This window comes from Coffea arabica, chromosome 2c (genome assembly GCF_036785885.1).
Source record: "Coffea arabica cultivar ET-39 chromosome 2c, Coffea Arabica ET-39 HiFi, whole genome shotgun sequence".
Taxonomy (NCBI): Eukaryota; Viridiplantae; Streptophyta; class Magnoliopsida; order Gentianales; family Rubiaceae; genus Coffea; species Coffea arabica.
In genome coordinates this window covers 76,633,329-76,655,238 of record NC_092312.1, presented here as the reverse complement: position 1 = coordinate 76,655,238, position 21,910 = coordinate 76,633,329, and the positions used below count along the sequence as shown (strand labels likewise).

General features: G+C 38.9%; 4 protein-coding genes across 9 annotated transcripts; 2 read left to right on the top strand and 2 right to left on the bottom strand.

The window, feature by feature from the left end:
- The first annotated feature begins 38 nt into the window (after window positions 1–38).
- On the top strand, window positions 39–1,890 carry LOC113728193 (pentatricopeptide repeat-containing protein At5g08510). 2 transcript variants are annotated; one of them, XM_027252741.2, is made up of 3 exons: window positions 39–971; window positions 1,238–1,520; window positions 1,608–1,890. In XM_027252741.2, the coding sequence occupies exons 1-3, from the start codon at window positions 39–41 to the stop codon at window positions 1,847–1,849; spliced, it is 1,458 nt and encodes a 485-aa protein (XP_027108542.2). In that variant the 3' UTR covers window positions 1,850–1,890. The 2 variants fall into 2 exon arrangements, with proteins under 2 accessions (XP_027108542.2, XP_027108541.2); XM_027252740.2 differs by having other exon boundaries at window positions 1,238–1,890.
- A 170-nt stretch (window positions 1,891–2,060) lies between these two features.
- LOC113728190 (calcium-transporting ATPase, endoplasmic reticulum-type) lies at window positions 2,061–8,029 on the bottom strand. Of its 3 annotated transcripts, XM_027252734.2 has the most exons (9): window positions 7,841–8,029; window positions 7,628–7,719; window positions 5,638–7,182; window positions 5,439–5,560; window positions 4,567–4,845; window positions 4,083–4,466; window positions 3,329–3,438; window positions 3,031–3,259; window positions 2,061–2,731 (listed from the first exon to the last, which is right to left on the bottom strand). In XM_027252734.2, exons 3-9 carry the CDS (start codon window positions 7,115–7,117, stop codon window positions 2,171–2,173), a joined length of 3,165 nt encoding a protein of 1,054 aa, XP_027108535.2. In that variant the 5' UTR covers window positions 7,118–7,182; window positions 7,628–7,719; window positions 7,841–8,029; the 3' UTR covers window positions 2,061–2,170. The 3 variants fall into 3 exon arrangements, with proteins under 3 accessions (XP_027108535.2, XP_027108536.2, XP_027108534.2); XM_027252735.2 differs by lacking the exon at window positions 7,628–7,719; XM_027252733.2 differs by lacking the exon at window positions 7,841–8,029 and having other exon boundaries at window positions 7,628–7,787.
- Window positions 8,030–12,619: 4,590 nt separating this feature from the next.
- Window positions 12,620–15,713, top strand: LOC113728188 (serine/arginine-rich splicing factor RS31). 3 transcript variants are annotated; one of them, XM_027252731.2, is made up of 6 exons: window positions 12,620–12,735; window positions 12,821–12,968; window positions 14,331–14,443; window positions 14,623–14,852; window positions 14,977–15,225; window positions 15,343–15,713. In XM_027252731.2, the coding sequence occupies exons 2-6, from the start codon at window positions 12,863–12,865 to the stop codon at window positions 15,368–15,370; spliced, it is 726 nt and encodes a 241-aa protein (XP_027108532.1). In that variant the 5' UTR covers window positions 12,620–12,735; window positions 12,821–12,862; the 3' UTR covers window positions 15,371–15,713. The 3 variants fall into 3 exon arrangements, with proteins under 3 accessions (XP_027108532.1, XP_027108530.1, XP_027108531.1); XM_027252729.2 differs by having other exon boundaries at window positions 15,340–15,713; XM_027252730.2 differs by having other exon boundaries at window positions 12,633–12,735; window positions 12,825–12,968; window positions 15,340–15,713.
- Window positions 15,714–17,028: 1,315 nt separating this feature from the next.
- Window positions 17,029–17,403, bottom strand: LOC113728189 (calcium-binding protein KIC). Its single transcript, XM_027252732.2, has one exon. The coding sequence runs from the start codon at window positions 17,401–17,403 to the stop codon at window positions 17,029–17,031; it is 375 nt and encodes a 124-aa protein (XP_027108533.1).
- Window positions 17,404–21,910: the final 4,507 nt, after the last annotated feature.

Sequence of the window (21,910 nt, the reverse complement as noted above, 5' to 3'; positions counted from 1 at the left end):
GATTCTTTGTCAATACTGCATTTTGTCCCGACTTTCTTATGAACCAGTTGAGATTGAGAGAAATACACGCCAACACTCTCCGAAACGGCACAGACTTCACCGCTTTTCTTGTAACCAAACTCGCAGAAACTCTCGATTTTTCGTACGCACACAAACTGCTCGATACTATTCCCAACCCAACCGTGTTTCATTATAACAAGCTCATTCAAGCCTACTCCTCTCATGGCACTCCTCGCCAATGCTTGTCTGTCTACGTCGCCATGCTACTCAGAGGCTTCATACCCAACGCCCACTCCTTCAATTTCCTCTTTAACGCCTGTACCAGTCTCTCTAATCCATTCCAGCCCCAAGCGCTTCACGCCCATTTTGTCAAATGGGGTTTCGAATCGGATATTTACGCCTCAACCGCATTGGTGGACATGTATGCTAAACTGGGCCTGCTCAATTTAGCGCGAAAACAGTTTGATGGGATGCCCACAAGAGATGTGCCCACTTGGAACGCCTTGATCGCTGGTTACGCAAAGAGTGGGGATATGAGGGAAGCTTCTCGCTTTTTTTCTAATATGCCTTCCAGGAATGTGATTTCTTGGACGGCAATGATATCGGGCTACTCGCAGAATGGCGAGTACGCAGATGCATTGGCGTTGTATCTGGAAATGGAGAAAGAGAAAGGAGTGAAGCCCAACCAAGTGACCATAGCTAGTGTTCTTCCAGCTTGTGCAAATCTTGGAGCATTGGAAGTTGGGCAGAGGATTGAGGCCTATGCCAAGTCTAACGGATACTTAAACAACATGTTTGTGTGCAATGCCATATTGGAAATGTATGCGAGGTGTGGTAGAATAGATTCAGCGATGAGATTATTTCATGAGATTGGGAGAAGAAGAGATTTGTGCTCTTGGAATACTATGATTATGGGTCTAGCTATCCATGGTAAATGCTGCGAGGCTCTGGACCTTTTCAACCAAATGTTGGTAAGTAAGAAGCTTTCTCTGAATCTTATACCTCGTCATCACCACATTTCCTGGTTTTTAATGATAGCATTTTGCTTGTAACCAGTGACGAATATAGCTTTTTAACTGAGTTCAAGGCCGATCATTTTATCAAATGCACAAGAAATATTTCTTGTGCCCCAAAATCAATTACAGAGACATACTCGGTTATAGGACCAACTGCTACTTCCGAATCTTTCAGGCGGATATTCACATCTTTCCTGCCCTAATTGTAATTGCTGATGCAGGGGGAAGGCATTTCACCCGATGACGTCACATTTGTTGGGGCAATCTTGGCGTGCACACATGGCGGCATGGTTGCTAAAGGACGAGAACTCTTCGAGTCAATGGAGCAAAAATTTTCTGTCACTCCTAGACTGGAACATTATGGATGTATGGTTGATCTTTTAGGTCGTGCAGGAGAATTGCAAGAGGCTTATCATCTTATACGGAGCATGCCCATGAGGCCAGACTCTGTTATTTGGGGGACAATGCTGGGGGCATGCAGCTTTTACGGCAATGTGGAGCTGGGTGAGAAAGCAGCAGAGTCTCTCTTCGAGTTAGAACCTTGTAATCCAGGAAACTATGTGATTCTTTCTAATATTTATGCATCAGCAGGCAGATGGGATGGAGTTGCTAAGTTGAGGAAGCTAATGAAGAGCTCCCAAGTAACGAAAGCAGCAGGATACAGCTTCATGGAGGAAGGAGGCCAGCTCCATAGGTTCATTGTTGACGATAGATCTCATCCAAAGTGTGGTCAGATATATGCATTGTTGGATGATGTCCATGTAAAAATTAAGCTTCTTGGGCATACAACTGATATTGATTCTATTACTGAAGATACAGACGTAACACTATGACAGACGTTATTTGATATGTTTACGTACACCATGTTGAGAAATTGTGAAACCATGTTAGGTACAAAGTTAAGAGGAAATGCTGCAACGCATTATTGCGCATGGGGAGGGGATGAAATTTGTTGCTGATTGGTTCAGTGTAAACTACTGATATTTCTTGCCGTACTGATTCTACAACTACTGATATTTTTCATTCTAAAATTGAAGGGCGGAATCTGAAAATAGTCAAAGAAATATTTCTTCACTTGTAAACATGATTGTATACAGGTCCCTTGCCCCAAAAAAAAAAAAAAAAAAGGCATTCAATACTTCTAACCCAGACTGTCATGCAGCCTTGACCTTTCTTCTCTGCGTTTTTCTCCTTCCCGCAAATTTGAGGAGTTCATCAATAAGGATTACAGGAGCTGATACCAAGAGAACAAGAAGCCATTCGTTAAAAGTCAGGGGAACTATTCCAAAAACGTCTGCCAACAAAGGAACATAGAGTATCAGGCAGTGTAGACCAAATGAGACTGACATGGCAAGCAGCAGCCAACAGTTTCTCCATGGAGGCATTTTGATCAAACTAGTATCTTCGGAGAGAGCGTTCAGAGAATTAAACATCTCAATTGCCACCAACACAGATAGGGACAAAGTCATGGCCTTCACTTTACCGACAGAGAAATAGTCACAAGGGTTTGAAAAAGTTATAACACGACCTCCAGCAACTGTAAATGGAGCAGCAACAAAATTTGACCATCCTGGGCACTCTCCCCAGTTGCGAAGCTGAGATAGTTCAACAAGCGTGTGCCCATCACTTACGAGGTTGATGCCCAAAAAGGAAGCACGAGTGTACCACAAAATGAAAATGCCGACAGTAGCTAATCCAACGTAAGACCCAATTACCTGCCAGTGAGAGGTGATTAATGAAATGCAGGTAACTTTCAATAATCTTTCTTTCCTTGCATGCAGATAATTTTGCAGACAGAATCTTGTCATACATCAGACACCACAGAACAATGTAAAATTAGATTATGCAAAAGAGGATAAGAGTTGCACAGAGGACAATTCAACCACTTCCTTTCAAACAGTGGCAACCCAGTTTAGCAGCATAACACTCTTTATCTCTTTCCTGTCTGCTTGAAGGGAAAATATACTGCATCGAGAGGGAAAAAATGTTAAAGAGGATAATGGCGAATACTAACCATGTAGCGGAACAACACCCAAGAGCTTATTAGAGCATCATTGCTCCTCCGCGGTGGTTTCTGCATTATGTCAACTTCAGCTGGGTTAAATCCAAGTGCTGTAGCAGGTGGACCGTCAGTAACCAAATTTACCCACAGCAACTGTACAGGTATCATACATTCTGGTATGCCAAGAGCAGCAGTCAAGAATATGGCTATCACCTCCCCAAAATTAGATGATATCATGTATCTGCAGTGAGAATTCGTTAAAATTCAACATTCAATATATTTAAACAGCTGATGTAAAAATGCGAATAACCTGATGAAAGCTTTCATATTGTTGTAAATTGAGCGACCCTCTGCAATGGCTGATACTATGGTACTGAAATTATCATCAGCAAGAACCATGTCCGATGCTTCTTTTGCAACCTAAAAGATCAATGATTTAGGCAGAACAAGAAAAAGGGCTAGTTACACTACTTCGACTTGCAGTAACTCAGAAATGTCTTAAGCATCCTCTTCTATCATTCAACCAAAAGTAATAACAGGTGAACCTGAGAACTTTGGAATAATACATGCTTAGCATGAAAATAATTAACTTGACAAGTGCATTAATGCAACAAGTGGGCAAAGTCTGCAGACGGAAAGTTAGTTAGAAGCTGTCAACAGTTATTCCATTGGTGACTAACCACACAGTTACTTAAAAATCAGAGTACGTAGAGAGGGAAGGGAAAGAAAAAATTATCTTTCCCACTGTAAAAAAATGACCTCGTTCTCAATACAACACCTTATTGACCTATTCTCTCATTTTCTTATTTTTATTATACTCTTTATTGTCCTAATTCTTATTATTCTGTTGTTAGTCTTTTCTCTGATCTTTATTGTTTAGTCTTTTCTCTGATCTTTATTGTTCTTAACAGTTCACAATATTTTCTAAATCATTAAATGCATAAAAACAAGCAATACTAATTTACCTTTGACTAGATAATTAAATTTTTAGGATATGGATTGATGAATACAATAGAACTCTATAGTGGGAAAGAGCAATTACAAGTAGATGTATAATCACTTACCTCTGTTCCAGTAACGCCCATTGCTATTCCAATATCTGCAAGTTTCAGCGCAGGAGCATCATTAACACCATCTCCAGTCATTGCAACAATCTCACCAATCTCTTTTAGCATCCGCACTATTTCTTGCTTGTGTCTAGGTTCTGCTCTAGAAAAAACCTTTCCTCCAGGTTCATTTAATATCTTCATTTGTTCCACAGATGAGAGTTCCATAAATTCTTTCCCACTAAAACTCCTCCCTGCAAGGTCATCATCCTCACTAAACAAGTGAATCTCGCGACAGATTGCCTCAGCAGTGGACTTGTTATCTCCAGTTATTACCATCACCTTGATTCCAGCTCCTCGACAATCTTCAATTGCTTGGTGAACCTCCTCACGAGGAGGGTCCTGAAGATATACTTCTATTTAGAGGTACTGGCATAAAATCTGGGTTTTCCTTAAGCTGAAATTGCCCAAAGAATATTGAATCTACAAACAAGAGTCTTACCCTTAAACCAACAACCCCAACAAAAACTAGATTACTTTCTATCAAGGAGAAGCAGGAAGGATCGAGTAATTTCTTATATGCAGGATGACCCTCAGCATAATAGTCTGAAAGCTCTCCTAAGTCATCCTTGTATGCCATACCCAAGCACCGCAATCCCTTTGAACTCATCTCTGAGTGTCTCGAGAGCAGCAGTTGCCGACAAGGCTCATCAATTGGAACAATTGATCCATCTGCCAGCTGGATGTACAAGCTGCGTTCTAACAGACTCTCAACAGCACCCTATGTAAAGAATGTAGTTAATTGTAGAAGCACGAGACTATTATGATACCATACAGAAGACATGAAGGGGAAAATAACGAAATAGCCTAGGAGATATGTTCTAAATGCTGAATGAATTGCATTACCATTATAGTGAACCTGGCTGGGTCATATATTGAAAATCAGATTGCAGTTTTTGTTTATTCTTTGGTTGCTTCTCACAGGAAATGACACCAATAGCTGAAATTGATTTTTCTTCTTGCTTGTTAAACTATTAACTAATGCTTAAAACTGTTTCTCACATAGAGAACTGATGGCTGCAACTTAAAATTTCACATTTAGTGTACTCAACCATATGAAAGGTTTTGTCAATTGACTTAACCAATTATGCACAATATTCAGTGCTTTCTTATGCTAAGTAGTTCAACGATGTAGAATGTAAAGATAAAATGATTGATGGCACAATGCAAATTGCCAACAGATGGCTTAGAAAAAGTGCTGTAAATGAGTATCAAAACTCCAGCAGATGCCTAACTAGCAAAAAAGTTTGTAACCAACTAACAATTTTTGAAGTTGTTATTATGAAGAACCAACTCCAGCAGACACGATGTTACCTTGACAAGAAGCCGATTACGCCCACATGGCTCCCGCACAATAACACTCATTGACTTGCGTACACGATCGAACTCCAGAGTTGCAACTCTCTTTGATCTTCTTGTCCACCATTCACAGCAACCTGAGATTAACAGATATGTTATATTCACAGCTGCACATCACACTAAAATACTCAGTGGTAAATAAGAATTTGATTACCTAGCTTTACTGTGTTGTGATCAATCAAATAATTTGCTGCAAGCTGAGCATCGCGGATTTTGTTCCTTGCCTTACTGTCTGGGACTCCCATCTTTTCAACCAAGACTTTAAGAGCTGCCTCAGTTGGCAGCCCTGTCATTCTGTATAGCTGGCCATCTGAGTATATTCCTGCATCATTGCACAGTGCACAGACTTCTGCCAAGGCCTGCAAGTTCGCGTCCATATTATAGCAGTTCCAGTCAACTATTCCACCATCTTTAGGATCATAGGTTGTGCCTTCAACACTAAATATTCGAGAAATTGTAGTTTTTCCTCCAAGTGTGAAGAATTCTGTCACAGACATCTGGTTAGTAGTCAATGTGCCAGTTTTATCTGAACAAATCACAGTAGTGCATCCTAAAGTCTCCACGCTTGGAAGCTTCCGCACTATTGCATTCTTTTGTGCCATTTTTCTTGTACCAAGAGCAAGACAAGTAGTTATTACTGCTGGGAGACCTTCTGGGATAGCTGCGACTGCAAGGACAACAGCTATTTTGAAATAGTAGGTGCACTTCTCAAAAGAAAACCGGAAATTAGTAGGCCATCCATGCTTAATCTCCCATGTGAGAAAATATTTATAATTGACAGCCCACACGATGAGGCATACAATGCCAATTGCAGTTGTAAGCCTGTTCCCAAATTCGTCGAGCTTCTTCTTCAGAGGAGTGTCACTCTCTTCCAGTGAGGCCTCATGAATTTGTTTCTGTATCTTCCCGATTTCTGTGTGCATCCCAGTGTTAACCACAAGACAGATGCAGCTACCATTCACCACTGTTGTTCCAGCAAATACCATGTTCTCTTTGGCCTGCAGCTCACAATCATCTAAGAATATAGGATCAGTGCCTTTCAGGACAGGCATTGCCTCCCCTGTCAAGGAGCTCTGCTCAACTCTTACTGTTGAGGTTTTCAAAGCTGCAACTCTCATGTCAGCAGGCACTTTATCACCGACTCGCAGTTCTACGATATCCCCTGGCACAAGTTCTTTAGCCGGCAAACCTGGCACTAGGTGTCCATCTCTGCGCACTTTGCACGAGTCGCATTGCATCTCCTTGAGGGCATCAAGAGCCCTTTCAGCATTGTTCTCTTGCCACACCCCTACAATGGCATTAAGAACTAAGATCAAGATAATCACAATTGGCTCTACATAGACCTCCAAGCCAGAATCTCCAGCCTCACTTCCATGCAGATAAGCCAGAATAAATGAAATGAAGGCCGCAATCAGTAGAATCTTGACAAGCGTATCATCAAACTGCTCCAGAACACACCACCATAGGGGCTTCCCCCTCTCCTTCTGGAGCTCATTCCAACCGTACTTCTCTAGCCGCTTCGCCACCTCATAGGTGCTCAATCCCTTGTCTATTTTCACTGAATACTCTTTCAGACATTGTTCAACAGGCCACGACCATGCATGAAACGGTTTCTCGTCTGCTGATGGATCCATCTAATTTCACTGGTCGTACCCGAGACAATTTAGACCAAATTCATGTCAATCCCGCTGCAAAAGTTCTGAGTAAAGCACGTATTCAGCAAAAGAAAAGACGAAAATCCAATTCTGAATCTAATAAAACTTAGAGTTGCATTTAAATTCTGCTCGATCCGCTTTAGATAGCTAACACCTAACGTGGGCCAGGCAAATAAATACGCAAAATAGTAGTATCACTGGCCCAAACAAGTACACACTCAAGATGCAAGAATGAGTATGAATGCTCAAGCCAAACAACTGGAACTAATAAATTAAATGCGTCTCCATCTAAAATACTAGTATGAATCTACAACTGGACCTAATAAATTTGTTTGTCTCCATCTAAAATATGAATCTCAATAACTATTTATGACAAGCCCAACAAACTCTGTAACCGGAAATCCTCTCCAAAACAACACCCAAGGGAAAACAAGAAAAAAAAAAAAGAGCAGCACTTTTAAAGTGCATGACTTTAACGTGTGATCTTACCGATATGATATGCAGAAAAGATTAAATTTTCCAAACACCCACATGAAGAAAGCTTGAAGTTCTGGTAGTCATTGGCAAAACCCAGTCATAATCTAAAAATGAGCCAGACATGCAGTTAAGTGAGAATGAGGAAATGTAGCTAAATGGGACAAAAAGTACATGGCTTTAAGACGAAGCAAGGAAGCACACTAGTTGAAAGACTCTTGGCAGTACCTAATTCCAAAGGAAAGACGAAAATTCCTGGTAAAAAAGAGGGGCGACTGGGGAGAATTCCTGGTAAAAAGTTTTTGGTTCTTGACTGAGGCAAGGGACTTGGGAATCCTTCCAACATCAAAGGGGTCGTAGGAATTTTCCGCCAGTCTTGTCACTCCTGTTTTCGGGTTGTTTGTTTAATGTTTCTGCAGTTTTGCTTTGACGGTTACTATGAAGTAGAGATAACGGCCCTTTTTTTTTCACTTTTAAATTTAAAAAAGGAGGCAATCAGAGAACTTCTGCGAAAGCCCCCAAAACTATTTTTAAATAGCTAATTGCCCAGCGTTGGTTGACTCTTTAATTTTTTTTTTTTTTTTTTTAAAGTTCCATAATTATCCCCATTCCCCGGTTGTTTTGGTTGTGTGTTGAAAACGCGTTTGCAGGAATAAACTTTTGCTTTGTGTGCTTTGCAGGAATATGTTTTGCTGTGTGTTGGCATTATTGTAATTTGCAGGAATAAGCTTTTGCAATTTGCAGGGTTTGGATCGATATATATATATATAAGCATTTTGAACAACTGAAATTTGCTTACGTATAAACTTATCCTCATATCATGTGTAAATTTTTTATTTTTCAAACGCATAGTCATATCATAACAATTTTTTTTTTTTCGCTTCTTGGTGTGAATAAAGGATACCAACCTACTAATTTTTTTTTTTTTTTTCACTTGTCATCGTCTACGTCTACACCTACTCCTAGTCCTAATCTAGCCTATACTAGAAGATTAGCCTATACTAGAGGAGGGATCCAACAGGGTCACGGAGAATCGATGGAGACTAAATCACCATCGGATCATACTGATGCACAACATACCCACATGCATCTTAAGTAAAGACACATTAAATGACAACTTTTTGATGGGAGCAAGGGTTGAACCCTTGATCTCCCACCCCACACTAAAGGACTAAAGGTGGTGGCCATTTGATACCAGCCTAGTAGCACAAGGGTATCTCTGACAAATTAAAGACACACAGTGTCGGGATTCTTTTCTAACCTGTGCGTGCTTTTCTTTCATGGTGGCCTTTAGTGCTACTCACCTAATTGCCTTTTCAAATTGTTGTATGTTCACTGCCAAGGTTCCAGGAAGGTTCCTCGCACCAGCCTCACACGGCACCTGCACGCTCAGGCCCTCACCTGACTGCCTGACACCCCCTCACCTTCCCGTACTAGTGGGATTCGGTCCCAACACCCCCAATCCCAATCGATTAGAAATTTAAAAAATTCGGTCCCTCTAAAACCAAAACATCATACACTGTCTGACCCAATTTATATGGGAGCCAGTTGGTTCTTACCGTAACTGCGGTACGCTGGACGGAGAATTTCAATAGTAGTAAGTAAGTGTTTTCTTCTGCCTTCAAATGGCAGTGCAAGTTGAATTCCTCTCCAGTATATTTACTTGAAATAATTTCATGGAGTGTAATGACATATGACCTCGGTTATGGACTGCAAAGTTGCTCAAATAAGTTGGTAATCATATGAGTGTAGCATTGTGAGACTTTTTTTTTTTTTTTTATAGATTTTTCTGCTGTTTGTGATTTAGAGAAAAAGAAAAAACACCGGAAAATTATATGTCTTTATAATCACAAAAGAGATTCTAGATTAAAGATAATTTATTTCATGCTATCATATACTATATGCAAAAACACTAGCAAGAAATGTAAAGATTTTCTTCATCGGCTTATAAAAAACTTTAGCACCAAGCAAATTTATAAATTTGTATATTACTCACAATTTTAATAATTCTACAATTACCCATCTATATATAGGTACAGAAGAAAAATCATTTTGATGATTTTATCTTTTTTTCTTCATGTCTCTACATTATTCTATTAAAATTATAACCTTCTGATTATTTCATTTCTTCACAATGTAATCCAATAGTGCAACCATATTAAAAAATTATGAATATTTTATCTTTTATGAATTAATACACATTTATATATAAATTATCAATATTTTATGTCTTCATGTGTATAATTATAGCTTATAGATATTATTATACATATTATATATATAATTATACTTATATATGGGCTGAACTTTAATCGGGCCTAGGTCTAGTATCCCAAATTCGACTTATATTTAGCTCAAGCCCAGTATTTAGGCCTAACCATTGGACATCGCAATTAAAATTTAACCTCAACAAACTTTTTTTCTAGCTGAATGGGCTGAGATCTGGCTGGTCCAACCCTATTGACTTAAGCACTAGCTTAATTGATGACGCTCTGCACGCATGCCTCGTAAGTACTATAAACCCTTAGTAACATATATACTAGGGGTGTGGACAAGTCAAACCGCTCACGACTGTTTTGCGAGAGACTTGGTCAAAAGTTTGATTCGTACTCGATTTGATCGAGTTCGACCTTAAGTTCGAATTCAAGTTACTCGTTCCGTGTAACAATTTGAGTTTGAGTATCAGTAATGACTACTCGAGTGCTCGACGAGCTTAATCGAGTATTTATATATTATATATTTCAAATATAAAATGACTATTATGGGTTCGTAGTTTAATAAATTTACACAAAGTAATGCTCAATAAAAAAAAAATGTGATAGATGGCAAAATGGTAATCGAATAAATCTAAAGTGTAAAAAATTTAAAACAAGAAAAGAAAAACTCGAGCCGAAACTCGAGTAACTTGAATTTGATAAGGCTTGTAGTTTACTCAATTTCAAACGAGTCGAGTTCGAACTTAATCTCCATTATATTAAGTCAAGTTCGAACTCAAATTTAAATGCTTGTTCGAATTTGAACTCGACCTTGAGTAGCACTAATAATTATCGAATTCGAATTTGAGTTCGAGCATAGTGCTGTTCAAGTTCGACTCCACTTGACAGTATCCCTAACATATAAATTGCCACGATTCACACGCATTTGTAGTGTATAAAGGACCAGGACTTCGCAATTTTCCAATCTCACGAATTGCAGTTTGCAAAAAATGATGTAAACACTAAAATAAAATTTAAAAAATGAAACAAAAATGTGTAGAAGCACAACATGTTTTGGCACTATTTGAAAATTATATCCTACGATCAAGTTTACCCATCAACTATCAAATCAAATTCATCCTTACAATTAACTGCACCTTAAGATTCAAATCATGACTGTATAGTCCTGCTATCGGTATGAAAGACAATTTGATTAGGTTTCCAAAGTCGTCGGATCCAATGGTGTAGGTAAGGACTTTTTGACTTGCAAATATTATAGGCCGCGGTTGATTTTCATGGTAGAGATAATTGAGGACAATTGAACACTTTATGTCTAGCTAGGCCTGAGCCAATATTCATGCAAAATAGTTGGGTATGCCAAGTTGTGATAAAATAGTTCACATGTCATCTAAGTAAAACGTGGATTTGTGGTTGATTTTGTTTATGTGTTATTTTGATGCTTTTAATGTACTTGATTACACTTAAACTATCTAAACAACAAGTCAAACGTGAAGAAAATCTTAATCCATTATAGTAGTCTAAAGATTGATTGGGGGAAAATAATTTGAATTTTAAGGAAAATAGTCGAACTTTGAATTTGTGGATGCAAGTCAAATACTACAAATTCAGAGAAGAACATGCAGCTGCAACTTGCAAAATTAAGGCAAAAATGATAGGACTATTAATGGGTCGGACTAGCTCGAAGTTGACTCGTTCGGCCCGAAAGAAAAATAGTTGAGCCTACTATAATTCTTTGACGGTAGAGTCTGGGTTTAAATGTGAGTTAAACTTGAGTTTCTACAGGCTTAACTCGATTAAAGCCCGATCGACTATTATATATATTATTTATAGTTTGATGCGATTATATATGTGTGTGTGCACACACACACACACATATATATATATAGTTATATGTATATACATATACATAGAGATATATATATATATATGTACACACATATACATACACACATCCTGTAATGTATATAACTATAACTATATTATTTTTAAATATGTAATATACAATTAGACTATTAGTAATTAGTATTGGTTTTGAAGAGACTTAAATTCACTAAATAAATAATGTTTAAAAAGAAAAAACTTTTGGTAGTTTATTAACTAATTAAGATTCAGTATGGTGAACAAATCCTACTAGGAACAAATTGAGAAGGCTATTGAGAAGTTCTAACATCTGTTGATCATGTTTTATTATTACTATTTTTCATGTGATTAAAAGAATTAGACATAATTATTGTTGGAAAACTTTTGATTGATGTACATTTAATGATTTTTTACTAATTTATGTGTAATTTTAATATTGTATATTACAAATTAACTTTACTACAAAATCATTATAGAAATTCTATCAAGAAATTTAAAGAGTAATAAATGAATTTATACTCAAAGCCACGAATGTATTGTAAACTCGTATTAAACTCAAAGCCACGAATGTATTGTAAATAAAGTATGACAACCCTAAAAAACGGTTGTATTTGAAGGTTGATAGCTATATAATTGGTCAAAAAAATTTTAAGGCTCAAAACACTATACACTAGCATACAATGTATTTTTTAAACGCAATATGCGAGACTCAAATAGACATGCTCTTCCGGGAGGATTGATATGAATTTGGTAACTTGCAAGTCTAAGACAGGGCTTGCTGATGGCAGTAGAACGTTCTTGACCCGATCCCTTTGGTGTTGTTCAGTGGGTTGATTCTGAGGCATTTGGGCTTATGCTGTTCAGTTGGAGTCGGCCCATGCCTGCCAGGGATGCCCGTCTGGCTATAAAGTGGCCTCCCGTATACCCGTTTACCCCTTGGAAAGATTGTAATTGGTGAGGACTCTTCCCAGTTCCCACCACCCTCTTCGATTCGGGAGGCTAGGGTTCTTTTTGGTTCCTCCTGTCCTCCATACCCCAAGCTCAAGGGTACTCTCTCTCTCTCTCTCTCTCTCTTTTTGCTGTTAAGAAAAAAGGGGAAAGAGTGATTTCTAATTCGTTCTCTGTTCTGAAGGAAGAAGGTAAATCTGGTCGGGAAAAAAAAAGGAAAAAGAAGATGAGGCCAGTGTTCTGTGGGAATTTTGAGTACGAGACTCGCCAGTCTGACTTGGAACGACTCTTCTCTAAATACGGAAGGGTTGAGCGCGTTGACATGAAATCTGGTAACTATTCTATATTCATCACCGATGTTTAGATATATTAATTTTGTGCCATGTACTCAAGTGCGTTTTTTCCTCTAGTTTCAGTTGCTGCGCTAGTTCTCACATGACGTTGTTGATGTTCCTAGGATAGTATTTCATTTTCCAGAGTGGGTTGGTCGATTGTTTACAAGTATAAAACACATATGACCTTAGCTTTCCCCACGAGGGAGGATATCAATGGCTCGCATAAATGATGAGTTTGATTCCATGTAGTTAGATATTGAGGTTTATTTTTGTCCTTTTGCTCATTTGTTAAATACTAATCTCTAAATCCTTTTTCTCCTCCTCCATTTTAATTGGGGTGGATGTGTTGCTGGGATTTTTTTTAGGTCATAAATGAATGCTTGAATAATTTTTTTTTTTTTTCATTTTCAACGTTGTAGTAAATCATTAGTAATCAGCATGCTTTTTGGCCATTCTTGTCTTAAGAAAGGTTCACACTTGATTTATAGGTCAGCTCTTACTAGAGGGCAGCTCTTTGTTGCAATTGTTTGTTTGACCATTGATTATATGTAGTTGGAATGGATAACAAAGCCCCAATAATCAAGTGAAGAGGGGAAAGAACAAGCTGCTTATGTTATATGCATATTAAAAAGATATGCAACTTTAGTACAACCCGAACAGGAAAGCTAATAGTTCAGTCAACGTCACTTGAGTAGAATAATCAAACTGTCAAAAAAAAAATAATTGGCAAAGGTATCCATGTTTAAGTGTTTGTTTTGACGCAGGAACGTCTACTAAGGAAAAGTGAGCTTCTTTCTTGGCTCGCCAACTTCTGTGCAATAACATTTCTAATGCAATGGAAACCTATCTACCTGCCTGCTCTCCTGATACTCAAAGATGGAATCGTTGTATTTATTTCACTCCGATCACCTGTTACTCACTTACCTCTCTGCCTAAGTTGCCATTTTACAAGAATGGTCGTCGTGGTGTCATCTATCAGTTCTTCATGCCTTGTCTACCACCACTATCATAAGGGGATCACTGAATTCTATCATGCCATGAGTCCCATATACTGATTTCGTGCTGTGAAAATGGTGAAGCATGCTTAGCAATCAGTACTCAGCCATGATACCATGGATATAAAATTTATTTTGCCCCCTTCTCACACCTTCATCATCATCATGATTTAGTTCTTCATGCAAGGCCTCTACATCCTTACTTTCATCAGCCCTTCACATATCTGCAGGTGTTGTACTAAATTTAATTCTTTTCCCAGGGAAAAGATCCCTGATTTTGCTGATGTAGCATTTTGTAAATGGGCCTATAAACATCGCAATGTATAATATTTTTACCTCTGAGTAGTTTAATTTTATAATGTAGGGTTTGCATTTGTTTACTTTGAGGATGAACGTGATGCTGAAGATGCTATCCGTGGCCTTGACAATGCGCCCTTTGGGCATGACAGACGCAGGCTTTCAGTGGAATGGGCAAAGGTGTTTACCTATTTCCCTCCTCCTCCTCCCCCCCCCCCCCCCCAAAACACCAAAAAAAAAAGGGGTGGGAAAAAGTTCCTCTGTGTGCATGCGCACATGCGTGCCAGCTATTCTTAGGCTAAGTGAGTGCCATATTGTGTGTTTCATTTATGAATATGGTCATGTTTATGCTTGGGCAGGGTGAACGTGGCAGACACCGAGATAGCTCTAGGTCAATGGTTAACCAGAGACCAACAAAAACCTTGTTTGTCATAAACTTTGATCCCATCCGCACTAGGATCCGTGACATTGAAAGGCACTTTGAACCTTATGGTAAGGTTCTTAACGTTCGCATCCGTCGCAACTTTGCATTTGTGCAGTTTGAGACTCAAGAAGATGCTACCAAAGCCTTGGAGTGTACACATATGAGGTTTGTGATATGTGCATATTTACTTTATTACCTCCACACTGGATGGCCTGGAAAATGAATTGGTTATAATTGATAGTTGGGTGTTTTTATTGCCTGACAATCTGCATTGCCTTTGAATCTGCAGCAAGATATTGGACAGGGTGGTATCTGTTGAATATGCTCTAAGGGATGATGGGGAGAGGGGTGACAGATATGACAGTCCTAGAAGAGACTATGGAGGGCGTGGGGGCAGTCCCTATAGGAGGTCACCAAGTCCTGTGTACCGAAGGGGTCGAGCGAGTCCTGATTATGGGCATGTTCGCAGCCCTGTCTATGACAAGTACAATGGTCCTTATGAAAGGCGAAGGAGTCCCGAGTATGATAGGCACCGCAGGTTGGGCTCCTTTCTGTTTTGCAATATTCCCTTGGGTCAGTTTATGTGTTCTGTGATCTCATTGCAATTGTTGCTGGAATTCGTTTTTTTATTCCTCAAGTTTTTTTTGAACAGCAGGTCGCCTGTTCGGAGGTCAAGAACTTGAGAGGTATGAAGATGAGTGACAGAGGGAGGGAGGACTTGAAAGTTTTTTGTTTTTGTAAATGCCGCCGTAGTTTCAGGTGCAACATGCAGGAGGATAGGCGTACTGAATTGGTGTAGTTGATTTATAGCGTAGTTCACTCTGTCACTCTTTTTTTAAATTGGCATTGGTTTGGATGGGATGATTTTGATAATTTTAAAATTGGCTGTTATATGTGCTTTGCTTTGTGTATATCTAGCAGATTATGTTTAGTCTAAAGATTGTGTGTTGTTGGAAATCTATAGTTGGAATCGATCTGTTCCTAATGGTTGTGTATTTATGAGAAACTTGGTTGCGAATTTGATTTCGTAAGCGTGTCCTTTATTCATGAACAATGTCGACCGAGCTTGCCTGGCCTTTTTTTTTTTTTTTTTTAATTTAAATTTTGAGTTCTAATGCGAAAGAATATGCAACGGTGTACGTTCAGTAGAATCGTAAATCGTCGAATAATGAAACTTTGGAAAGGCCATCAATTCCAATTTGCCTGAAGGTACCGTTAAAATATGGAATATGAGTGGCCTAGTGACTCTAGTCTCCAATCAATGTGGAAGCCAAACCTATAGCAGCTGCAGTTATTATTATTATTTAAAAAAAAAAAAAAAAAGCATCCACGCTGCGTCATCTATTGACTTTTACCGTGTGTGAACTGTGAACGTCGGTTAGTTAACACCATCAGGCATCATCTGGACTGGATTGTGAAGGAGGGACAAATTACGGAAATTACAGCAGTGGTCTTCGTTCCTTTCTTTGCAAGGACACTTTGATGTTTCTAGGAAAATGATCATTTTCATTTACGCCGGCGAGGTGGCTGATGGCTACGCCAGGTCCGGTGGAGTCGGGTTGTTACAAAAGACAGGAATCTTCTTCACGGGTTCAGCCATGATTTTTGGCCTTTTGTTATGATAATCTTGATTCAGTATGACTTGTCTCTGAGGCTCTGGCATTTTTATTTTCTTTTCCTTCAATGAGTCAACTTCAAAATCCTGAATCAAATCCCCAAGAATGTGCTTGTATCCCCACAACATAATTAAACAAAAATCAGCTACCCAAGATAATTCAAATTCTTCCACAAAAAAAAAAAAATGATTTTACTTCTTTTGTTACTATTTCAACAGTAAACTACTCGAAATATTCCTGCTACTTAGTTTAGTTGTTCAATTAACGACTTGATTGAATTTATACGGCGGCACCATCCAGCGTTCCTCAATTGTAACCGCCGCTAAATAAGTATAGGAATTAAATTAGTCAAAAAACTTATACATGAACTAAATTGACACGGCAAAAACGTTTAGGATGAAATTGGCCATTTTCCCATGTTTCTAAACATTGCAAACCTGGATGGACAATTTTGTTTTTCATTTTTTCGACATCCGCTCTCCGCGTTCGATACCACAATCATTTATTATTAAAAAGAGAGAAAAAGAAAAGAAGACTTTTTTAAAAAGAAGAAAGTTGGTAAATTATCATGAACAACACAAGCTTCTGCTGTGAATGATTAAGGTGCATCATCACCATCGCGTATATAGGCCAAGGCAAATAGTACATACATGGAAGCAGCAGTGGCCAGTAGTAGGTAAATTAATCAAGTAAATGAATTTGAGTAGTTTGGAAGTTGCAGGAGACTAAGCGGAGGCGTGTCCCAGCTCTTGAGCAACTGCCTTGTCAAGCCAGGCCTCAGCATCTTGCATCATCCCCGGGCTAAGTCTGACCATGAGGATGCAGAACTCTGTCTGATTGAGGGCTCCATCTCCATCCAGGTCTCCTTCTTTCACCATAGCCTCTGCGTCCTTTCTGCTCAGTCCTTCCATGCCCAGGAGGGCACAGTTGTTGCGCAGGCTGGCCGATGTGATCAGGCCGCTTGTTGGGTCTGCCAGAAGCCTGAACCCTCCACAAAGTTCCCCCACAAACGTATCCACGTCTAGCTTTTCCGCCATCACAGGCAACAAGTCTTCATATTCGGTTGACTCCGTTATTCCCGAGTTGGTATTATTTTCCATTCCTCCTCTCGAAAGCCCTTCTTCAGTTTCTTCTTTCTTCAACGCATACAAAAAAAAAAAAAAAAAAATCTTTGTTATTTTAGTTTGGTGACCCCCCCACCCCACCACAAGTGTTGGACAATACTGCTGGCGGATAGCCTGAGGAAGAAGGGGAGTTTGTTGGAACTATTTATTATTAGAACTAGTACTACTTTATACTAGCAACATTGACAAAGAAAAGGGGGGGGGAGTTTGTCAAGGAATGGAGGAAAATTGGTGGAGGTGCTACGCAATCCAACTACTGTTGAGTTGAGCCTAAACAAATGACAGCAATGCGACTTCCCCACACACACACACACACTAGTTGGTTACTAGTAAGGGGGACCCTTCATTTATTCCAGTCGTTTTACTGAGAGGCTGCTGCTTGTGCTTGCGTGGACCGGGGCCACCGTCCAAAGTACTAGACTACTACACTAGTTTTGTTTGTTTCGTACGTACGCTTTTTCTTTTTTCTTTTTTTCTTTTTGCATAATTTCATAAAGAGAGTTATCATTTAAAGTTTTAAGAGTAAAATTTTCTAAGAACGCTCCGAAAAGCAATAATCATTTCAATTGAAGTTGCTTGGTAAAATGATTTTTTATCATGGAGTAGTATGATTTTCCATAGCAGCAGCAGCAGTTTAGCAGCGTATGATTTTATAGGTTTTCTGGGTTTTTTGGGGGTGGGGGGTGGGGGTTGCATTTTGTTCCCATTATTGTTTCTTTGTAGTATTGTATTTGTATGTACGTATCGCTGGGTTTCGAGGAAGGTGCTTTGGATTTTTGGAGTTTCCGGTAATTTGTCATCACTCAATGTGGAGTCGGAGTCAGGAGTCATGTGTCCTGACGACAGCGTTTGCTTAATCAATCAATCAGGCGGCCGGAGTCGACTTTCGTGGAAGGTCCCTTTTTCTTCTCCCCAGACAGCCCGCACCAGATTCTTTGCAGCATGCTTGTGTGCCAGCCATCTACTACTATTAATGATATGCTCCTTGTTTTCCTCCTCGGAGCTGCTAAAATGTCATGGACGATTGTCATATAAAACTTGTACATTTGAGCAAAAAAACTCAACAATAGATGAAATTCAACCTTAATATCGTATAGAGAATTTATTCGAAATGAATCGATTTTTTCATGGATGTGAAAGATAAAAATTTTATTATAAAAAGAAAAAAGTCTAAATTTGAAAAATTATGATTGGTGTCCAGAGTTCCAGTTACTTCATTTCTCTGGCGCTTTATATGAATAGGAGCAAACAAACAAAAAAATATATAAATTTAGGGTTTGTTTGGATTGAAATTATTTCAAATAAAATAATTTGTTTCACAAATTCTAATCACCTTTTTATTTTTTCAATCACTTTTTTTTTATCTTACATACATCACATCACAAAAAATGCTACAGTAACTATCTCAAATAAATCATTCAAATAAACTCCTATCCAAACAAACCCTTAGTTATGAAACACAAAAAAAAGGGGAAAAAAAACCTATAGCTCGATCTTCTTCTCCAAATGCATTGACTATTTCAATGATTAAATCCTATATTTCGCGGACATTTGTAATTCAACTATATATATGTGTGTGTGTGTGTGTGTTGATTAAATCCTATAATTCGTGGACATTTGTAATTCAACTATATATATATATATATATATGTATGTATGTGTGTGTGTTGACATTATTAAAGAAAAGCAAGAAATTTACAGAAAAAACAAGCTTAGGAAATTTAAATATGAGGATATTATTGATAATTTTTCACTTTTGATATTGACATATAGTCTCACTATCACTTTAAGGATGTTAAGTGAGATTTTGAAAATTCAAGGGAGTTAAGTGATATTTTATAAAACTTCAAGGGAGGTTTCTGAAATTATCCCTTTTTTAAGAAAAACTTTGTGGTTAGCCGGCCGGCCAAGACTTTTTTTTGGTTATCCCGCCGGCTAAGACTTGACCCAAATTATTGCCTTTAAAATACTTGTAACAGCAATGCCAATTAGTAATATTATTGCAGTCATGTGAGGTGATGTTTTCTGTTTGTTGCATGGTGAAGGACGAGATTGATAGCATGATCAAAATTGCAGGACAATTACCCATTACCCACAGCCAATCAACAGATGGTGGCTACGATCAATCACGTCACCTTGTACTGTAACACTTACGTATACTGAATCCAAATGGAAAAGAAAGAAAATAATTAAAAAATAAAAAAGGAGGAGAATCAACAAGCACGGTAATCTTGGACTTGACAAGAACGGTTTTACCTTAGCTTGTACGAGTGGGGTTGCAACTCGTCTCCGCAATCCGAGCAATAAACGTCGCAAACCATATGATTGCCGGTGATCAGATGCCGATCTTGTGCAGGCCCTTCCACTGTTTGGACAGTAATTTTCTAAAGAAAAATTGCTATATTTTTTGTGGACATATTTTTCAATCACCTTTTTATCTCACAGATATAAAATTGCTACAGTAATCTTTCTATAAAAAATTTAAAAAAATACAATCCAAACACAACCTTAATATGTGAAAATAAGAATGCTCGACCTCCACCTCCTCATCCGTGTCCACTGCCTACACACTTGGTATTTCTTCTAGAGAATTTCCTAATTGTTTCAAAGAGAGATAATTTTTAACTAGAAAGAATTTGGTTCATGATAGAGTCATGATTGAGGCTCTCGAGAAGACTGGAGATCGGCAAACTCTGGTTCTAATTTCTTGTGCGAGATAAAAAACAGAAGCGGGGCTATTCCCCTAGTTTGATTCCAATGCATAATTTAATAAGAGTGACAATTCGGAAATAAGTTACCGAGTAGGAGAGTTAGGAAGTAGTTATCTCTAGGATTTAAAGAAGTAGAGTATTTATAGTAGAACACGAGAGGCGACTTTAGGGTTCAGATTGCATTGATGAGAGGCTATAGGTCTGCCGGTGCAGCAGTATAGGTCGCTGTAGTGGGACAAATTTCCCAGTAGCCACGTGTCAGTTCGGACATGATGACCTGTCAGCTCGGCCAACTAATCTACGGATGCCACGTGTCAGTTCGGATGCTATGATACGGCAGCTCGGACATAGAGAGCATCAGTTCGGCCGCCCCGCAAGCCGTGTGGGCTTAATGGGCTGCGCCTCCCAAACCTTTCGGAATCCACGAGTAAAACCCTAGCAAGATTCCCCCTTGACTAGGACTCAAAATCCTATGAGGAAACTCTCTCCCTCTAACCTATAAATAAAGCGCCACAAGACGACACAAGGTACACCATCTACAGTACTCTATACTATTACCCTACTCATAAGTTCTACTGATTTGACTGTCGGAACTGCTCCGAGGAACTAGCCCTGCCGTCTATCCATTTGCAGGTCGGTTCGTTCACCTGACCAGCTCGCTAGCTCGCTCCTTCTCAGCTCGCTCAGCCCGTCATCGGAGCTACTCCGAGGAGCTAGCCCCCTCCGTTTATTTTTCTCTCTGCAGGACAGGTCGTTCGTTCTCTCCCTGTCAATTCGGCCCATCAACTCGCTCCCTCTCAGCTCACTCAGCCCGTCATAGCTCAGTTCGGATCTTATTTTTGGCAGCCGCATCAATCGCAAAACCTTGTAAGGTGTCGTGTCAATTACTTCTTGTCGTAGTGTTCTTGGCTGACAAGACCTTTAAGCCACACGACCACTCCTCAGATTAGGAAATGTCTAGAAAAGGTGATCATCTCGGTAAGATGGTCCTCGGTACTTCGGTCAGTTCACATGTAGGATATTTATCAGAAGTTTTCGCAATTTTAATCATAGCTGGTGGAATTATCAAAGATGTGATCTTTTCGAATTCTGTCGGTTAACTCACTAGAGACCCGAGAAATAAAGAGAAAATCCGTATGAAAAAGATATTGAACAAGAAGAATTTGGGAATTGCAGATGTGTCGATATCAATAATGATAACTCAAATCCAATTTAGTATCACGTCAATTTAGCTCACACTCTAACTCGACTACCTTGTTATTAATCCAATTCCAACCCAAATCTTTTACTTACCCCAAGATGAGATGAATTTATCTCAATCCATCGAGAAAGAAAGAGCCTCACTACTCTCACACAACACCAACTCATCAATTCAATAATTAACGAATCAACTGACCTTTATGACAGACCCAATAAAAAAAAAAAAAAAATCTTGAAGTGATAGGACGTTTCTACATTAGAAGCAGCAGTAGAGTTGTGATTCAACCAATGAGATGAAGTCATTTTTCTGATCCATGGTTGTTGGACAGCAAAGCAAGGATGATAAAGAAAGAGTCTCTTCTCTTTTCGATGTGATTTTTTCCAAGTTATAGTGCTAACCTCTGAAACTGCCCTAAACCCTGCCGCATTCTTCCACCATTATTCATCCTACATAATTCCGCCTGCGAAATTGGAGCTGAATGACCCTTCAAGTTCTTTTCCAAATGGATATATACATGCTCGTATCTTTTCATTCCTTCCTTAAAATCTTAGAAAACAAATTTGGGTGGTGC

What these genes read in the sequence shown, in the direction of transcription:
- LOC113728193 (XM_027252740.2), top strand. Translation starts at nt 39, where the DNA reads ATGAACCAGTTGAGATTGAGAGAAATACACGCCAACACTCTCCGAAAC. An exon ending in ACCTTTTCAACCAAATGTTG is followed by an intron (nt 972 to 1,237) that starts GTAAGTAAGAAG and finishes TTGCTGATGCAG; the next exon opens with GGGGAAGGCATTTCACCCGA.
- LOC113728190 (XM_027252734.2), bottom strand. Translation starts at nt 7,117, where the DNA reads ATGGATCCATCAGCAGACGAGAAACCGTTTCATGCATGGTCGTGGCCT. An exon ending in TCACAACACAGTAAAGCTAG is followed by an intron (nt 5,561 to 5,637) that starts GTAATCAAATTC and finishes TGTTAATCTCAG; the next exon opens with GTTGCTGTGAATGGTGGACA. An exon ending in TTGGGGTTGTTGGTTTAAGG is followed by an intron (nt 4,467 to 4,566) that starts GTAAGACTCTTG and finishes GTATATCTTCAG; the next exon opens with GACCCTCCTCGTGAGGAGGT.
- LOC113728188 (XM_027252729.2), top strand. Translation starts at nt 12,863, where the DNA reads ATGAGGCCAGTGTTCTGTGGGAATTTTGAGTACGAGACTCGCCAGTCT. An exon ending in TTTCAGTGGAATGGGCAAAG is followed by an intron (nt 14,444 to 14,622) that starts GTGTTTACCTAT and finishes ATGCTTGGGCAG; the next exon opens with GGTGAACGTGGCAGACACCG. An exon ending in TTGGAGTGTACACATATGAG is followed by an intron (nt 14,853 to 14,976) that starts GTTTGTGATATG and finishes TTGAATCTGCAG; the next exon opens with CAAGATATTGGACAGGGTGG.
- LOC113728189 (XM_027252732.2), bottom strand. Translation starts at nt 17,403, where the DNA reads ATGGAAAATAATACCAACTCGGGAATAACGGAGTCAACCGAATATGAA.